The sequence below is a fragment of the Mandrillus leucophaeus genome, unplaced genomic scaffold, assembly GCF_000951045.1.
Source record: "Mandrillus leucophaeus isolate KB7577 unplaced genomic scaffold, Mleu.le_1.0 Scaffold242, whole genome shotgun sequence".
Classification (NCBI taxonomy): domain Eukaryota; kingdom Metazoa; phylum Chordata; class Mammalia; order Primates; family Cercopithecidae; genus Mandrillus; species Mandrillus leucophaeus.
In genome coordinates, this window is record NW_012102499.1 from 2095534 (window position 1) to 2108742 (window position 13209).

At 44.1% G+C, this 13209-nt stretch overlaps 1 protein-coding gene across 1 annotated transcript in view; it reads left to right on the plus strand.

Annotated features, from left to right (window-relative positions):
• The first annotated feature begins 274 nt into the window (after positions 1–274).
• Positions 275–13209, plus strand: part of RASEF (RAS and EF-hand domain containing) — a 77252-nt gene continuing 64317 nt past the window's right edge. The window contains exon 1 of the mRNA XM_011982772.1: positions 275–1007. Coding sequence (XP_011838162.1) covers positions 577–1007 — 431 coding nt within the window. The 5' untranslated portion in view covers positions 275–576. The remainder of the gene's footprint in view (positions 1008–13209) is intronic.

Here is a 13209-nt window from a genome sequence, read left to right on the forward strand (position 1 = left end):
CATTCGGAATCCTACCCCTACCTACCTTACCTCTGGCCAGTTAGCTTCTCACGCGCGCGCCGGCACCTTCTGTGGAGAAGCGGGGCGCTGGGCTCTACCCGAGCAGCGATTACGCGGAAGGGCAATGCTCCCCCCGCACCCCCGTTCAGGCCAACCAGGTCTCCCCCTCCTACGCGGAAAGCAGCGGCGGGCTCCGGGGCGTGGGAACTAGAGAAGCGAAGGCGCGCGCTCCTCCTCCCTGGCTGGGCGGAGCCGCACCCGCCGGGAGAGTGGTGAGGGCCACCGCGGCGCGCGGGCGCTCAGTAGGGAGAGGCGCTTCTTCGCGGTGCCCGGAGCCAGAGCACACCCCACCGCCCCCGGGACCTGTTGGAGACTGACCCGAACCGTCGTCGAAGGGAGCAGCCCGGCAACCCCCGACGTCCCTCGCCCCGCCCGACGTTCCTGCAAGTGGCCAAACCAGCCGGACAAGCCAAACTCGCCGGGTCTCCCGGCAGCAGCAGGTGGCCCCGTCCTTCCAGGGAGGGCCGTGCGCCCCGCGGCGCTCCGGAGCCCTCTCGGCCGCCCCCGCCAGGCGGGATGGAGGCGGACGGGGACGGAGAGCAGCTGGCCCGACTGCGCTCGGTCTTCGCCGCCTGCGACGCTAACCGCTCGGGACGCCTGGAGCGCGAGGAGTTCGGGTCACTGTGCGCGGAGCTGCGGGTGCGGCCGGCCGACGCCGAGGCCGTATTCCAACGGCTGGACGCCGACCATGACGGCGCCATCACATTCCAGGAGTTCGCACGTGGCTTCCGCGGGGCCCTCCGCGGGGGGCGGCGCCAGGACTGGGGTCTGCTGGGTCCTGCGCCGGCCGTGGCTGAGGCGGGGCCCGAGACCCCCGACAGCGAGGAGGACGAGGGCGACGAGGACGCGGAGGCGGCGCCGGCCACCTCGTGGGGCCCGGCGAGTCCCGACCCGGCTTGGCAGGATTTCCAGGCGCGACTCGGGGAGGAAGCCAAGTTCATTCCCAGGTGCGAATGTGAGCTGGGGCGGGAGGTGATCCTGGCGCTTCCTCCTTTCTTCTTCCCACTTTCTTGCAGGTGTGCAGACCCAATGCACTTGACACTTCTCTGTGAGTTGCTTGTCTTCCTTCACCTACTCGCTTTGACTTTTCCAAGATCCGCTAGAGTTAAGAAAAGGGAGAGTCAGCGTTTGGGGAGAAAGTTTTACGTGCTGAATCCTGAGCCTGCAAAGGGCAGCGTGTTAATTACAGGAGCTCTCCTGAAATCTGCAGCCGCTGGCGCCCCGCGCGGGTTTAGGCGCGCGCCCCACATCTCACCGCGTCCTGGTTACGTCACCTTCTACCCCAGGCCTTAGGCTCGCACCCTAGGGCTGGGGCCCGGGCTGTTTGCCAATTTGGCGTCCTCTGTAATAGTTTTCTGATTTGTTGTTTTCCTAAGACTGTATAGAAAAGGAAACTGTTGAGTTTTTATATTGCTGGACGCAAATATTCATTGATGTACCTGCTAGGCATTTTACAGAGTTCACACGTTTAATTTTCATAACATCCCTAGAAGGTAGGCTAGCTTATTTCTGAACTTAGACTTAGAAATTAGACGTTAAGGGACTTGCCCAGTTAAGCAGCAGAGATTCGACCCCACATTTTGTAAACTGAAAAACTCACTTTTTATGTGACGGAATAAAATGAAAAAATGACATTATATTCTCTGCTCTTATTGCTCTGACAGAAATAACGTGTCAAGTCACGGACTTAATTATCAGGAGGTAAGAGGATGCCTGCAGGTGGGATTTCAGGGCCTGGAGAGGGAGAGGCTCAGTTTTTCTTCTTTGAGCTTCGTTTGCATTTGTCCATCCCTTGGCGTGGTGGGTGTCTCCAGCTGCTATTTTTCACTTCATTCCCCGGCGATACACACATTTCAGTGCTGTAAGTGTTTTTCTGCTTTATGTTTGGAGTTTAGCTGAAATTTTATTGAGCTCTGGCTGTCGTTATTACGACGCTCTGAAAGGCATCATTTTGATTGGCAGTTGGCACATCTGAGATGGAAGATTGAAAAGGAAGTATCCCTGGAAGGTTGTCAGTGTGCTTGTTCATTGGAAGTCCTCACTTCCTCCTCCTCCCAACTTCTCCCTCCAGCTTGGAAAGTAAGGGGAATATTGGGCATGGAGAGTGACTCACTGCCGTAGAAGGGTTGTGTAGAGAAAGTGGGTGTGTAACTATCTTTTCTATTGTTTACAGATGAGTTACTCCCCAACCAGGGAAGTACAAAATTAAAACACTGCTACAACCTATACTCTTTCTTTGAGTCATCTTTCATCTGTAACTTAGTTTGGGTGCAGCTAGTTTAAAAAGGTAAGAATTTTAGGAATGAGGCAAGGTGAATGCATATCATATTGGATATGATGTATGCATACATGTGGATCTGTGTTTCACAGCTGTCTAGTCTCAGCAACAAATATTTCACATACAACCTTAAATGATTGAAATGACCTGGATCAGTGTACAAACCAGGACTTAATATTGTTGGTGGAATTATTATTATCATGTTGCCTTTCCAAACTCTTCAGAGATTACTACATTTAATGGGCACTGGTGTCACCTGGTAGACTTGTGTCCTAAGCCTCACCTCACCTCCTGATTTGAGATTAACAAGTACAATATTTGTCTTCCTCTCATGTTCAAGTGGAAGAGATCTAAACTGCGTTGCTGCATCAGATTGTTACCATGGCAGCCATCCGCTGTTTTGGTAAATTGGATTAATTCTGCTTCACTTCCTCATACAGCTGTTCACCTTTTCTTCCATCCATCCAAATGTGATTTAAATTTTTTTTTTGTTATTGATAATGCTGTCGGCATTATTTCAGCCAAATTTATTCCACAAACATTACCAATAGCCTGCCATATGTGAGATACTGGCTTAGGTACTGTCCTAGGTCACTGGGGACAAAGAGAAGGATGGTATGTAGTTCATGCCTTCAAGATGCTCATGGTGTAGATGAAACATTTTTCCAACAACTTCATTGAAGAACATTTAAAGCCAAAGGAAATTTGTAGGAAACTCTCTGTATTGTAGACATAGCTCAACAGACGGCTGCAAGCAAGAATTTTCTGTAAAAAGTCATTAAGTTGCTCATGTTTGTACACAATATTTTGGGACTTGTTTTAATATAAAGTAGAGTTTCTTCTGAAGGGAGAATTGTCTTTCCAGGAAAGTGTGCCATTCCAGCTTGTGGCTTTGTTTCCCACCTGGCACTCAATCTTATCCCTGGGGACAGCCTGCCCCAGGGCTATCCTGGGGAGTGTTCACATCCAGTTTGAGAATAACGGATATTAAATAGGAAAATGTTTGGTTCCTATAAAGGTAAAGCATGACACTGTTGATTTTCATTTAAAGGATCTTTCAAGCAAAATATTAAGCAATTTTGGGTTAAACTCCCCAGTCATCAGTAATTGCGATGTTAGAGGGAAGATAATACGGCATCATGAAGGGATGAAAGTGGCCTTTGGGATGTGTGTCATTCTTGAGTTCATTTTCTCTTAGAAATTTGAGGGACTTTTTCTTTTGAAGGCTGAGGAAGGAGTGTCCAAGGAGCTGTGTGACATGGTAAGCTGAGCCTGGCAGGTGTGAAGGGTCTGCAAGGTGGACCTTGACCACTTCCTGGTCAGTTTGATAAGGTCAGCCAACAGGTGAAGGCTGCAGGACAATGCGACGTGGTTACATGGGGGAATTTGGGAGGGCAGTTGCTACAAGGCTAAGAAAAGTCCTGGAAGTAGGAAGAAAATGTGTGGGTGTTGAGGGTGGAGGGGCAGGGCAGAGAGCAAACTTATAATGTAGCCTTGCCAGTTTCTGATGCCTGGGTCATTGTCTTGGTGACCGGGAGTTTCATACTCAGGAGATACTCAGTAAATACTCAGCAAATGTTTGCTGAATGAATAGAAGATACCAGTAATCTTTGATTCTTGTTTCAGATGTCTGCATTTTGAGAGAAAGTGTAGTTCATGCTGTGAGCTTTTGCAGATTTTCTCACTTTTTTTTTTTTTTTTCAGTTACTGTTGTGAGCCGGTCATGGTATTTAGAGATTGCCAAGAGAAGGAAATAGGCTCTGTGTGTGTGTGTGTGTGTGTGTGTGTGTGTGTGTGTGTGTGTATAGAGCATTTGATGGATGGCTGAGAGGAGGGATGAGGGTCTCTTCTCTGACTTCTAGTCAGAGCTGAAGCTTTTCAGTGTTTTCTCAACTCCATTTGCAGCAATTTTGAGTGTTATCTGTGAATTGATTCACGCTGATAAATTAACTTGGAAAACCCCACATTCTCACAAACAGCAACGTGAGGGTGCAGCTGGCACTGGAACCATCATGGGCCTGTGAGTGGGCACAGGTATCCCAAAAGTGTCCAAAGCAGGGACAACCTCAGGTCAGGTACCTGCTGTGTGACAGGTATCAGTGATGGGTGACCTGCCAGGCGGTGCTGGGCTAGGATTTGTTGGGACATCAAAATCAGCACCGTTAGCTGTTTCGCATAGTTGGCGATGTTTCTATATGCACCATGTTGAAGGGGATTCTTTTATTTGGTAATTTAAAAACAAATTTAATTGAGAGGAGCCAAAACTTTCCATATGTGAATTGTATAGAGATTGGCAAAATGGCTTACCTTATTAAACTCAAGAGGAAAGGCTCCCCCATGGGACAGCAATCCTATTTAATTGGGAAATTTTGAAAAACAAGTAGCTGCCGGTAAGCAGAGGCAAAGTTTCAGTACTGGTGAGGGTTGCTTCTCCATTTCCTCTTCTTGGGTGCTAGTTTAGCCCTTTTCAGAATGATTGCCTTGTTTTGTAATAGTGTAGTTGCTTCACAGCTCCCTTAATTTACATGATACGGTGCTTGACAAGATAGAAAAGGGAGGGGAGAGACAGAGGCAAAGAAAGACATAGATACATCAGGAGTGAGCCAGAGAGCAAGAGAGAAGGCCAGAGATAGAGTGGCAGAGGGGGAAATGGTGAGAGGGAGTGAAACACAGAGATTGGATGGAGGGGAAAGGAAGAGAGACTGATGGATTCCATCTTGCCTCGGTTTCCCCTCTTTCCACTCAGTGAGCCTATGGCCCCGAGCCACCTTGAGATGAGAGAGGCAAATCAGCTCTTCTCTCTTTGATCTCAGCTCTTGAATATCTTCCACATGTGAGCATCTTGGTGCTTTGTGATGTGTTTGTAGTATGTAAAGATATATATATATATGTATTTTCATGCTCGTGGTCCTCATCCATGGAGGATGAGTACAACACTCACACATTTTCTTCCTACTTTCAGGACTTTTCTTAGCCTTGTAGCAACTGCCCTCCCAAATTCTCTTGTGTAACCACGTCACATCCGGTTCTCATCCAAGAAGAGAAGATGTGTTCTAGCCTTGCAACATGGTGGTGGGCTGCACCCAAGTCCTAGATATCAAGGGTATTTACCTTGAGTACCAGCTTTGGAATCTGTCACTGTGCTCACCATAGGTTTTCTGGAGGTTTCTTTACCTTTTCCGGATTCTGAACCAGGATCCTAACATCTGTGTCTCTGTTTATGTCTGTACCTGGATCTCCTTGTTCTCTAACTGTTGCTATTCTGTAGCTTTTTGCTCTTTCTCTTTAAGGTGTCCTCTGTAACAGTTATGTGTATCATTACTCTGCTGACTGGGAGAAACCTGTCTCTTAATAACTACAGCTCATTATTGGTGTATAAAAATGCTACCGATTTTTGTACATTGATTTTTGTATCCTGAGAATTAACTGAATTCGTTTATCAAAGCTTAGGAGTCTTTTATAGGAGTCTTTAGGCTTTTCTAGATACAAGATTATATTGTCAGCCAACAGAGATAATTTGACTTCCTCTTTTCCAATTTGGATGGGTTTCTTTCTTTCTCTTGCCTGATTGCTCTGGCTAGGACTTCCAGTACTGTATTGAGTAGGAGTGGTAAGAGCGGGCATCCTTACCGTGTTCCAGAATTTAGGGGGAATGAACCTTTGATCCTTCCTCCTGGGCCTTGTGTGAATCTGTGCAAGCCTTAGGTTTTATGGGCTCTACTTGCTGGGTGGTGGCCACTTCTGGTTCTGATATTTGAATTTAATCTCAAGGTAGTAATTTCTTTTTGGCTTTCAGATTTGGGAAAAGTATTCTGGCCTTCTAGTCCTTAGAAGGCTCTCTGTTAGCCACCTGGGCAGTGGCCTGCTGTAACCCTCAGAATTCACTGATTGCTCAGAGCTTTGCTCTCAGAATTTGAAGAAAGATGATTTATTCTGTCATTCTGGTTTGTGCAAAAATCAAAGGCTTGAAAAGAAAAAGTCTTAAAACTTAGTGTTATCAGGGAAAGTTTACTGCCGGATCTACAGACTCTTCTCTAGCTTTTCCTCGAACCTGAACTTGGGATTTACTCTTCTCCAAAATTACTGTTAAATTCAGTGACACTACCCCTATCTCTTTAAGCGTGTAACAATCTTTATCTGTTTCTGGTTTTCTGCCCGTGTTATCCAATCTTTTTTCATTTGTAAAATGAAAGTGGCTGCATCATATGGGGAATGGTTAGTGTGCCATGGTGATTCCAAATGTGTTTCGAATCCTTTTTCTCTCCTCAGAGGGTATATACAGTATACATTCTTGCTTCATGTATATAACTTATTACAATTTACGTAGCACTTGAGTGCAGTATACAGTCAGAAGTGGGAAATGGGAAGAGAATATTTATTCTGAGTGGTCAGGGATGCCTCACCTGACTGTATTAGTCTCATGTGAGATTGTAAAATGGAAAGTAAACACTGTCTGTCTCCCGGAGGGAAGTTCTAATGGTGGAATTTATCTATGACACATAGGATTTCTTTAGAATTACTTTGTCTAACAAACAAGTTCATTGCTTCAACTTGTAAATATTCAGGGTCTTCCAAATGATAATTGCTTTTCTCAGAGTAATTATAAGAAAAGAAGAGTGAATTTTAACCCTTAAGGCCTTAGTCTATATGTCTTATAAAAGCAGGATATACAGTTCCAGTAGTGCAAATGTTTCTTTGATCCTTTCTCTAGTTCACCCAATTTTGACATTGCCCTTGACATCTCACTAGGCACTATGCATACCTGACCCTGACCTTGTTTCTCGCCTTCTTAAATACTCAGGAGTTTCTGACACCTGAAGGACCTGGGATGTGGAATAATGAATGGGAAAATTCCTCCTGGCCCACCGAAACACCACTCATTCTGGACTATGGATGTTTCACATCAAATGTTTCTCAAATTGGGAGCCATAGACCCTTCGTGGTCATTACATATATCTTTGGGAGTTTTAGGAGACCAAATATTCTTATTTTCATTTTGGCGATAATGTAAAATAAATTGATGTGAGCTCATTCCAGATCACCTGCATTACAGATTCGGATAACTCTTGCATTGCAGATTTGGGTATGCAATGTCAAAACCTGCCTTTGTGTTCGTGAGGCATCCCGTAACATTGTGCGCATTGTCTTGAGCTAAGAAGGAAGGCCGAAAGGTGGGCTATGCGTGTGAGCCATGTTTCCACATAATCCGAAGGTGACTGACAACAGAGTCCTGGATTTTCTGTAGTCTCAATATAAAAGTGATGGGAGAATGGGGTTTTGATCATAGAAATGTGGTCCAGAAAGCCATGTATGAGCCAGTCCCACACTGACATTGACTGTGGAGATTTAGCTTGGAAAACTGCATGCCCTGTCAGATTAGCTATTACTAATTCTGATTTCACTGATTTTGTAAATGTGTGTCAGTGTTAGAAATGTACTGATGCTATTGGTATAAGGAGTTTATATCCGATTTGTGTTTGTTTATAGTTAAGTGTAATGTGTTATAAGCAATATTTAAGTTAACTGTGGAGTTCACAGGAGTCTTGTTTTTTTTTTTTTTTTTGAAATGGAGTCTTGCTCTGTCGCCCGGGCTGGAGTGCAGTGGCTCAATCTCAGCTCACTGCAACCTTTGCCTCCCGGGTTCAAGTGATTCTCCTGCCTCAGCCTCTTGAGTAGCTGGGATCACAGGTGTGCACTACCATACCCGGCTAATTTTTGTATTTTTAGTACAGATAGTACTATGTTGGCCATGCTGGTCTTGAACTCCTGGACTCAGGTGATCCGCCCTCCTCAGCCTCCCGAAGTGCTGGGATGACAGGCGTGAGCCACTGTGCATAGCCTCACAGTAGTCTACCTGTTAATCTAAGTATGAGAAATATTATTCTAATGGGACTTGAAATCCTCAAGAACTATATAGGACTGTAAACATGCGTGTTTCATTTCTCAGTATGCATTTATCTCCTCTGTCATTTAAATTGAGGGCATAACACTATGGAAAAAGTACATCTTAAATCTCCCAATCCTAAGCAAGGAAGATCTATGTTATTTTCCCACAGAGGGAACTCTTCTCGCCCTTTTTCCTATTTTTCATTCATTCATTCATTCATTTACTCATTCATTCCTTCACTTAACAAATTTTTTTTTTTTTTTTTTTTTGGTCCACTGTATGCCCAGGACTGCACGAGGCACTGAGTACTTAGAAATAGTCTCCTGCCAAAAGTCCAAGTTGCTTAGCTGGTTTTTCTCTATTCAGAAGGTGGTGACATCAGTGAGGATATAAAGTGACGAGAATCACGAGGTAGATGGCCTGGGTCCAGCTCTCAGTGGTGGTCAGAAATCAAACAGACCAGCTACACTCAGGGAGTTTCCTCCCCTCTACCACAGAGAAGTGAAGCCTTCACGCCTTCCCTTGCAAGGCTGAAGTGTGCCAAAACTTCTTTCTTTTGTAGTCCAGCATGAGTAGGACTGCAGGTCCCTGTCAAATGACCTCCAAGCTCCTTCCGCTCTTACTACATACACCGTGGGCTGTGATTAATGGAGGAGGGTTCACAAACATGGAGGCCTCCAGAGCCAGGCAGGTAACGTTGACCCAGTGATGTGGACTCTATGGCCAGTAAGAGCCTCTGCTTTATATGCTGGGAGGAAAGCCACTTCTCAGCCTGGCCACTTTTCAGCTCCAGACAGCGGCTGCCATGTAGGATGTGGGTCCAATGTTGACAGTGATGCTGGATTTTAGGTGCCAATTTCCAATTTTGCATAGCTAAAGAGACAGCATTTCCAGTGTGCAACCTGTGAATGTGCCCTGGTTAATTCAAATGTTAGGTTCGATCTCATTTTGAAGATCCCTGTTGATTTGAGCATGTCGTTCCATGACATCCTAACTTAGAACTTTAATGGTGTTACTTATTTCCCCTCTAAGTTTGTGGGATACCCTTTTGACCCAATGACAGTTTATCTTTACTTTCTTGTTTGCTCTTAGATGTTATTGTACTTTGCAGAGTTATCTCGCTCAGGCTCAACAGATGTTGTTGTACAATATTTTCTACTTCCAGGTTATGCTGCCCTAATGGGTATGTCCTAGGGGAGGAGGGCTGAACTATGAATGCATTGGGATGTCTAGGATACCTATTACTCTAATATTTTTCTTTCTCTTCGTCTGAAGCTGGAAGTACTTGGCTGTCACAGTTTTTAAGACATGTAAAAAATCAATTGGAATGAAATGATTTGTGATGAAAATTAAGGGAATTATAAGAGGTCATATTTTCTGGTATTGTAGTATTATTTTCTTTCATTGTTGGAATTCTTCGTCCGTTAGGCACCGTTGTATTTTAGGGCTAAGAAATTTGAACAGCCATAACAGCTGTGTGTCTGGGTTTCTTTTCCTCTTTCTTTCTTTCTTTCTTTTTTTCATTTTCTGTCTTTTTTTATTTTGTCTTGGAGTAGTCTCATACGGGTTCAGTCAAGCTTTATTCCTTAAATGTTCTCGCATGTATCTGTCCTTGTCTTCCATTTTTAAGTGGCCAGGTGGAAACACTCAAGGTAATGGCATGTTCTGAGAGCTCCTCCCCACCAAGTGCACACCAAGAGCAGCGCTATCTTTAATTTCAATTTTTAAAATTTAGTTTTGGGGTGTCTTCGGGCAATGTTCAGCCTTGATACCCTCTGTGATCATTTACAACTATAGAAGTACGGTGCATGCTCAGATGGTCATTCTGTCATAATAGTATCTTTGATCAAGTATATCTTTTAAGTATCTAGATAGAAAGAAAAGACGTACATAAGGAGTTATTTATTCTGAAATCCGAGTGCAGTGGTGAAAGTGTCACCTATTGTTAGCTGCCTGTAGCTACCTGGTGCGAGGGCGAAGGGCTTATGGGAGGTTTAGGTAGCATTTCCTGATTTGTTACCCATCTGCCTAGCATGGTGGACTTTACCATTTCGTCCCCTGGGATAACACAGTCACCTCATAATTCTTGCTTCTGTCAAACAGAGTTACAGTCTCCTCTGGGCTGAGGTGGAAGAATTCATGAAGAGCCAACATGCATTTGTTTAGAAGTCCATTTTAGGATACTCCTGTGTCATGTTTTCTGATGGGAATGCTGTAAACTAGTGTTAGTGTTTGTAGTGCAGAATGCTTTTTCTTTTCCTCCTTGGGGATCTCTTGGCATAGCATGTACTTCAAACTGGCAGATATGGTTTGCTTGGGGATGCTAATGAATGAATTATACTACAGGCATTTCTGCTTGAACACTGTATACATTCCAGAAAAGCCTAGTGTTCTGCAAACATACACAGGGCATTTGGAAAAAAAAGTAGAAATGGTGCAGACTACTCGATAGCTATACTTCTGTAATGAGAATACTCAAATAAGCAGTAACAATCATAAAATACTAGCACAGTAAAAAAAAAAAGTCATGCTAGATTCTTAATAGACATAGAAATACAGTACTCCATAATACCTGTAGGTATCTTAAAAATGGTAGCTATTGGGTACTAGGCTTAGTACCTGGGCGGTGAAATAATCTGTACAAGAAAGCCTCATGACACAAGTTTACCTGTACAACAAACCTGCACATGTACCCCTGAGCCTAAAATAAGAGTTAAAAAATAATCTGGAAAACTGTCTAAACATGAAAATAGAGGATTTTGCAGGGTTTTTTTTTTTTTTTCCGAAGGTGAAGGTAGCTTGATGGAGATGTGGGGTTGCAGCTGCTTTTAGTTAGTGGGGCAAGGACAAAATGCACAAGGATCCAAGAGAACCCAGACAACGCAAGTGGACAGTCTGTGCTAAGAGGGCGATCACGGTGCGAAATGGCATCAGGTCCACACTGCATTCCTTTGTAGCCTGCGGCGTGCAGCTGTTAATGGACTTGCATTTCAGTGGCTGTTGCTTGGGGGCATAAAGCATTAACACACTGGGAAAAGTCATTTCCACTTTAGCATCCTTCACTTACTAACCTAGGGAGTGAACTAACTGATGCTGCAGGTACCTGCATTATGGCAGAGAAATCCTAAAAAAACATCTTGAGTACAGAACTCATGGGAAGCTCCAGCAAGGCACAAAGACAGAAATGAATGTCAGATTGATTCTGTGTACACAGATTCAAGGTTTTGTATTGGTCTAAAAGGATAATGCATCACCTCTCTCCTAAGAGATTATACCAAATGAGCTGTCTTCAGGATAATAAAAGTCCATCAGTCCACAAAAGTTTAGAAATCTGTCAGGTTGTTAGAGTCCTAATAGTCCTAGCTAAAATGAAAATATGATGGGATAGCTGAGCACTTGGAGCCTTGGGAAGTGACCTACTCTGTTGAATGATATTTGACATTAAGGTTTTTATCAGTAACAATTAAAGTTCTTATTCAGCTCTTTTCATCAGTCCTAGCATACATTCACTGTGAAGCTGGCACATTGGTCTACATTGATTAACCCCAATGAAAGTGCAGTGATTTTAGACATTTGTATTAGAGTTCTCCAGAGAAACAGAATCAATAAGATGTGTGTATGTGTGCATAATGTACATAAACACAGACACACATGTAAAATATATGTGTTATGTATATACCATATGTATACACATATGTCTTGACATATTATTTAGAAAGAGAGAGTTGAGAGAGATTGATTTTAGGGAATTGACTCATGTGACTATGGAGGCTGGTAAGTCCCAACTCTGCAGGGCAGGATGGCAGGCTGGAGACCCAGAGAGGGGTTGAGGTTGCCATCCTGGTGAAAAGGTCATCTGCTAGCAGAATTCCCTCTTCCTCCTGGGAGATCAGTCTTTGTTCTAGGTCTTTACTGAATGGATGAGGCTCACCTACCCACATTATGGAGGGTAAACTGCTTTACTCGAAGTCTGCTGATTTAAATGTTAATCTCGTGTATAGAATACCTTCACAGCAACATACTCACATGTTTGAGCAACAATCTGGCTGCTGTGGCCTAGACAAGTTGACATAAATAAAATTCACCATCATAGCCACTAAGAGAGTTTTTCAGATATTCTCAGTTTTGAGAAGATCACTGAGCATTTTTGAATGCTTCTAGGTTGTAAGTAACAGAAAAATTCAAACTATTTTAATCAGGAAAAATTCCTATACATATATTATATCCCCCCACCTTCCAAATGCCTCAACACTCCACAACAAAATACCTAAGTCAACTTTAAAGTTATTAATATTTTTCATCTTCCAAGAAAAGACTTGCCCTACATCTGCTTATGGCTGTGAGATGCCCCTCTGGGAGAAGAGGTCTTACTATTCAGCCTTGTTCCTACCCCTCCACCCTCACTCTACAATCCATTTCTTCATCAAAATAGTCGTAACTTCAAACTGAGCACCTTACAGAAGATACATCTTGGATTTGAGCATAGCCATCTAGCAAGCCACACAAACATTATGCTTTGCTGGACTTTCCTGGGCAAATTCACTGCTTTCTGGCTTCCTTTCTTCTTCTCCTTCCTTCTCACTCCTTCCTTCCCTCCTTTCTGCACATGCTCTGTGAAAGGAAGGCATTGTGCCAAGAAGTCCAAAGGCTGACATTTTAATGAGGAACAGGAAGAAATTCTTTCCAGTAGGAGTGGGTTCTTATCTGCTATGTCCAACTACTAGTTTTTGTCCCTGAGTTGGAAGTTGCTTATAGGATGTAATATGAGAGCACAGGGAAGCCAGAAGTGTTCCACCAGGTATAGGTCCTAAAGCAGCCACAAGAGAGCTGCTAGATTCATTATTCAGCAGCTCAGTGGGCACTGGTGGTAAATCACGTCTTCTCTCTGCTAGTCAAGGGCGTTTCTAGAAATGCAAACTCCCAGGGCCCACTGCAGACTCACCGAAGCATCTGTATTTTAACAGAATCCCTGAATGGTTTGTGT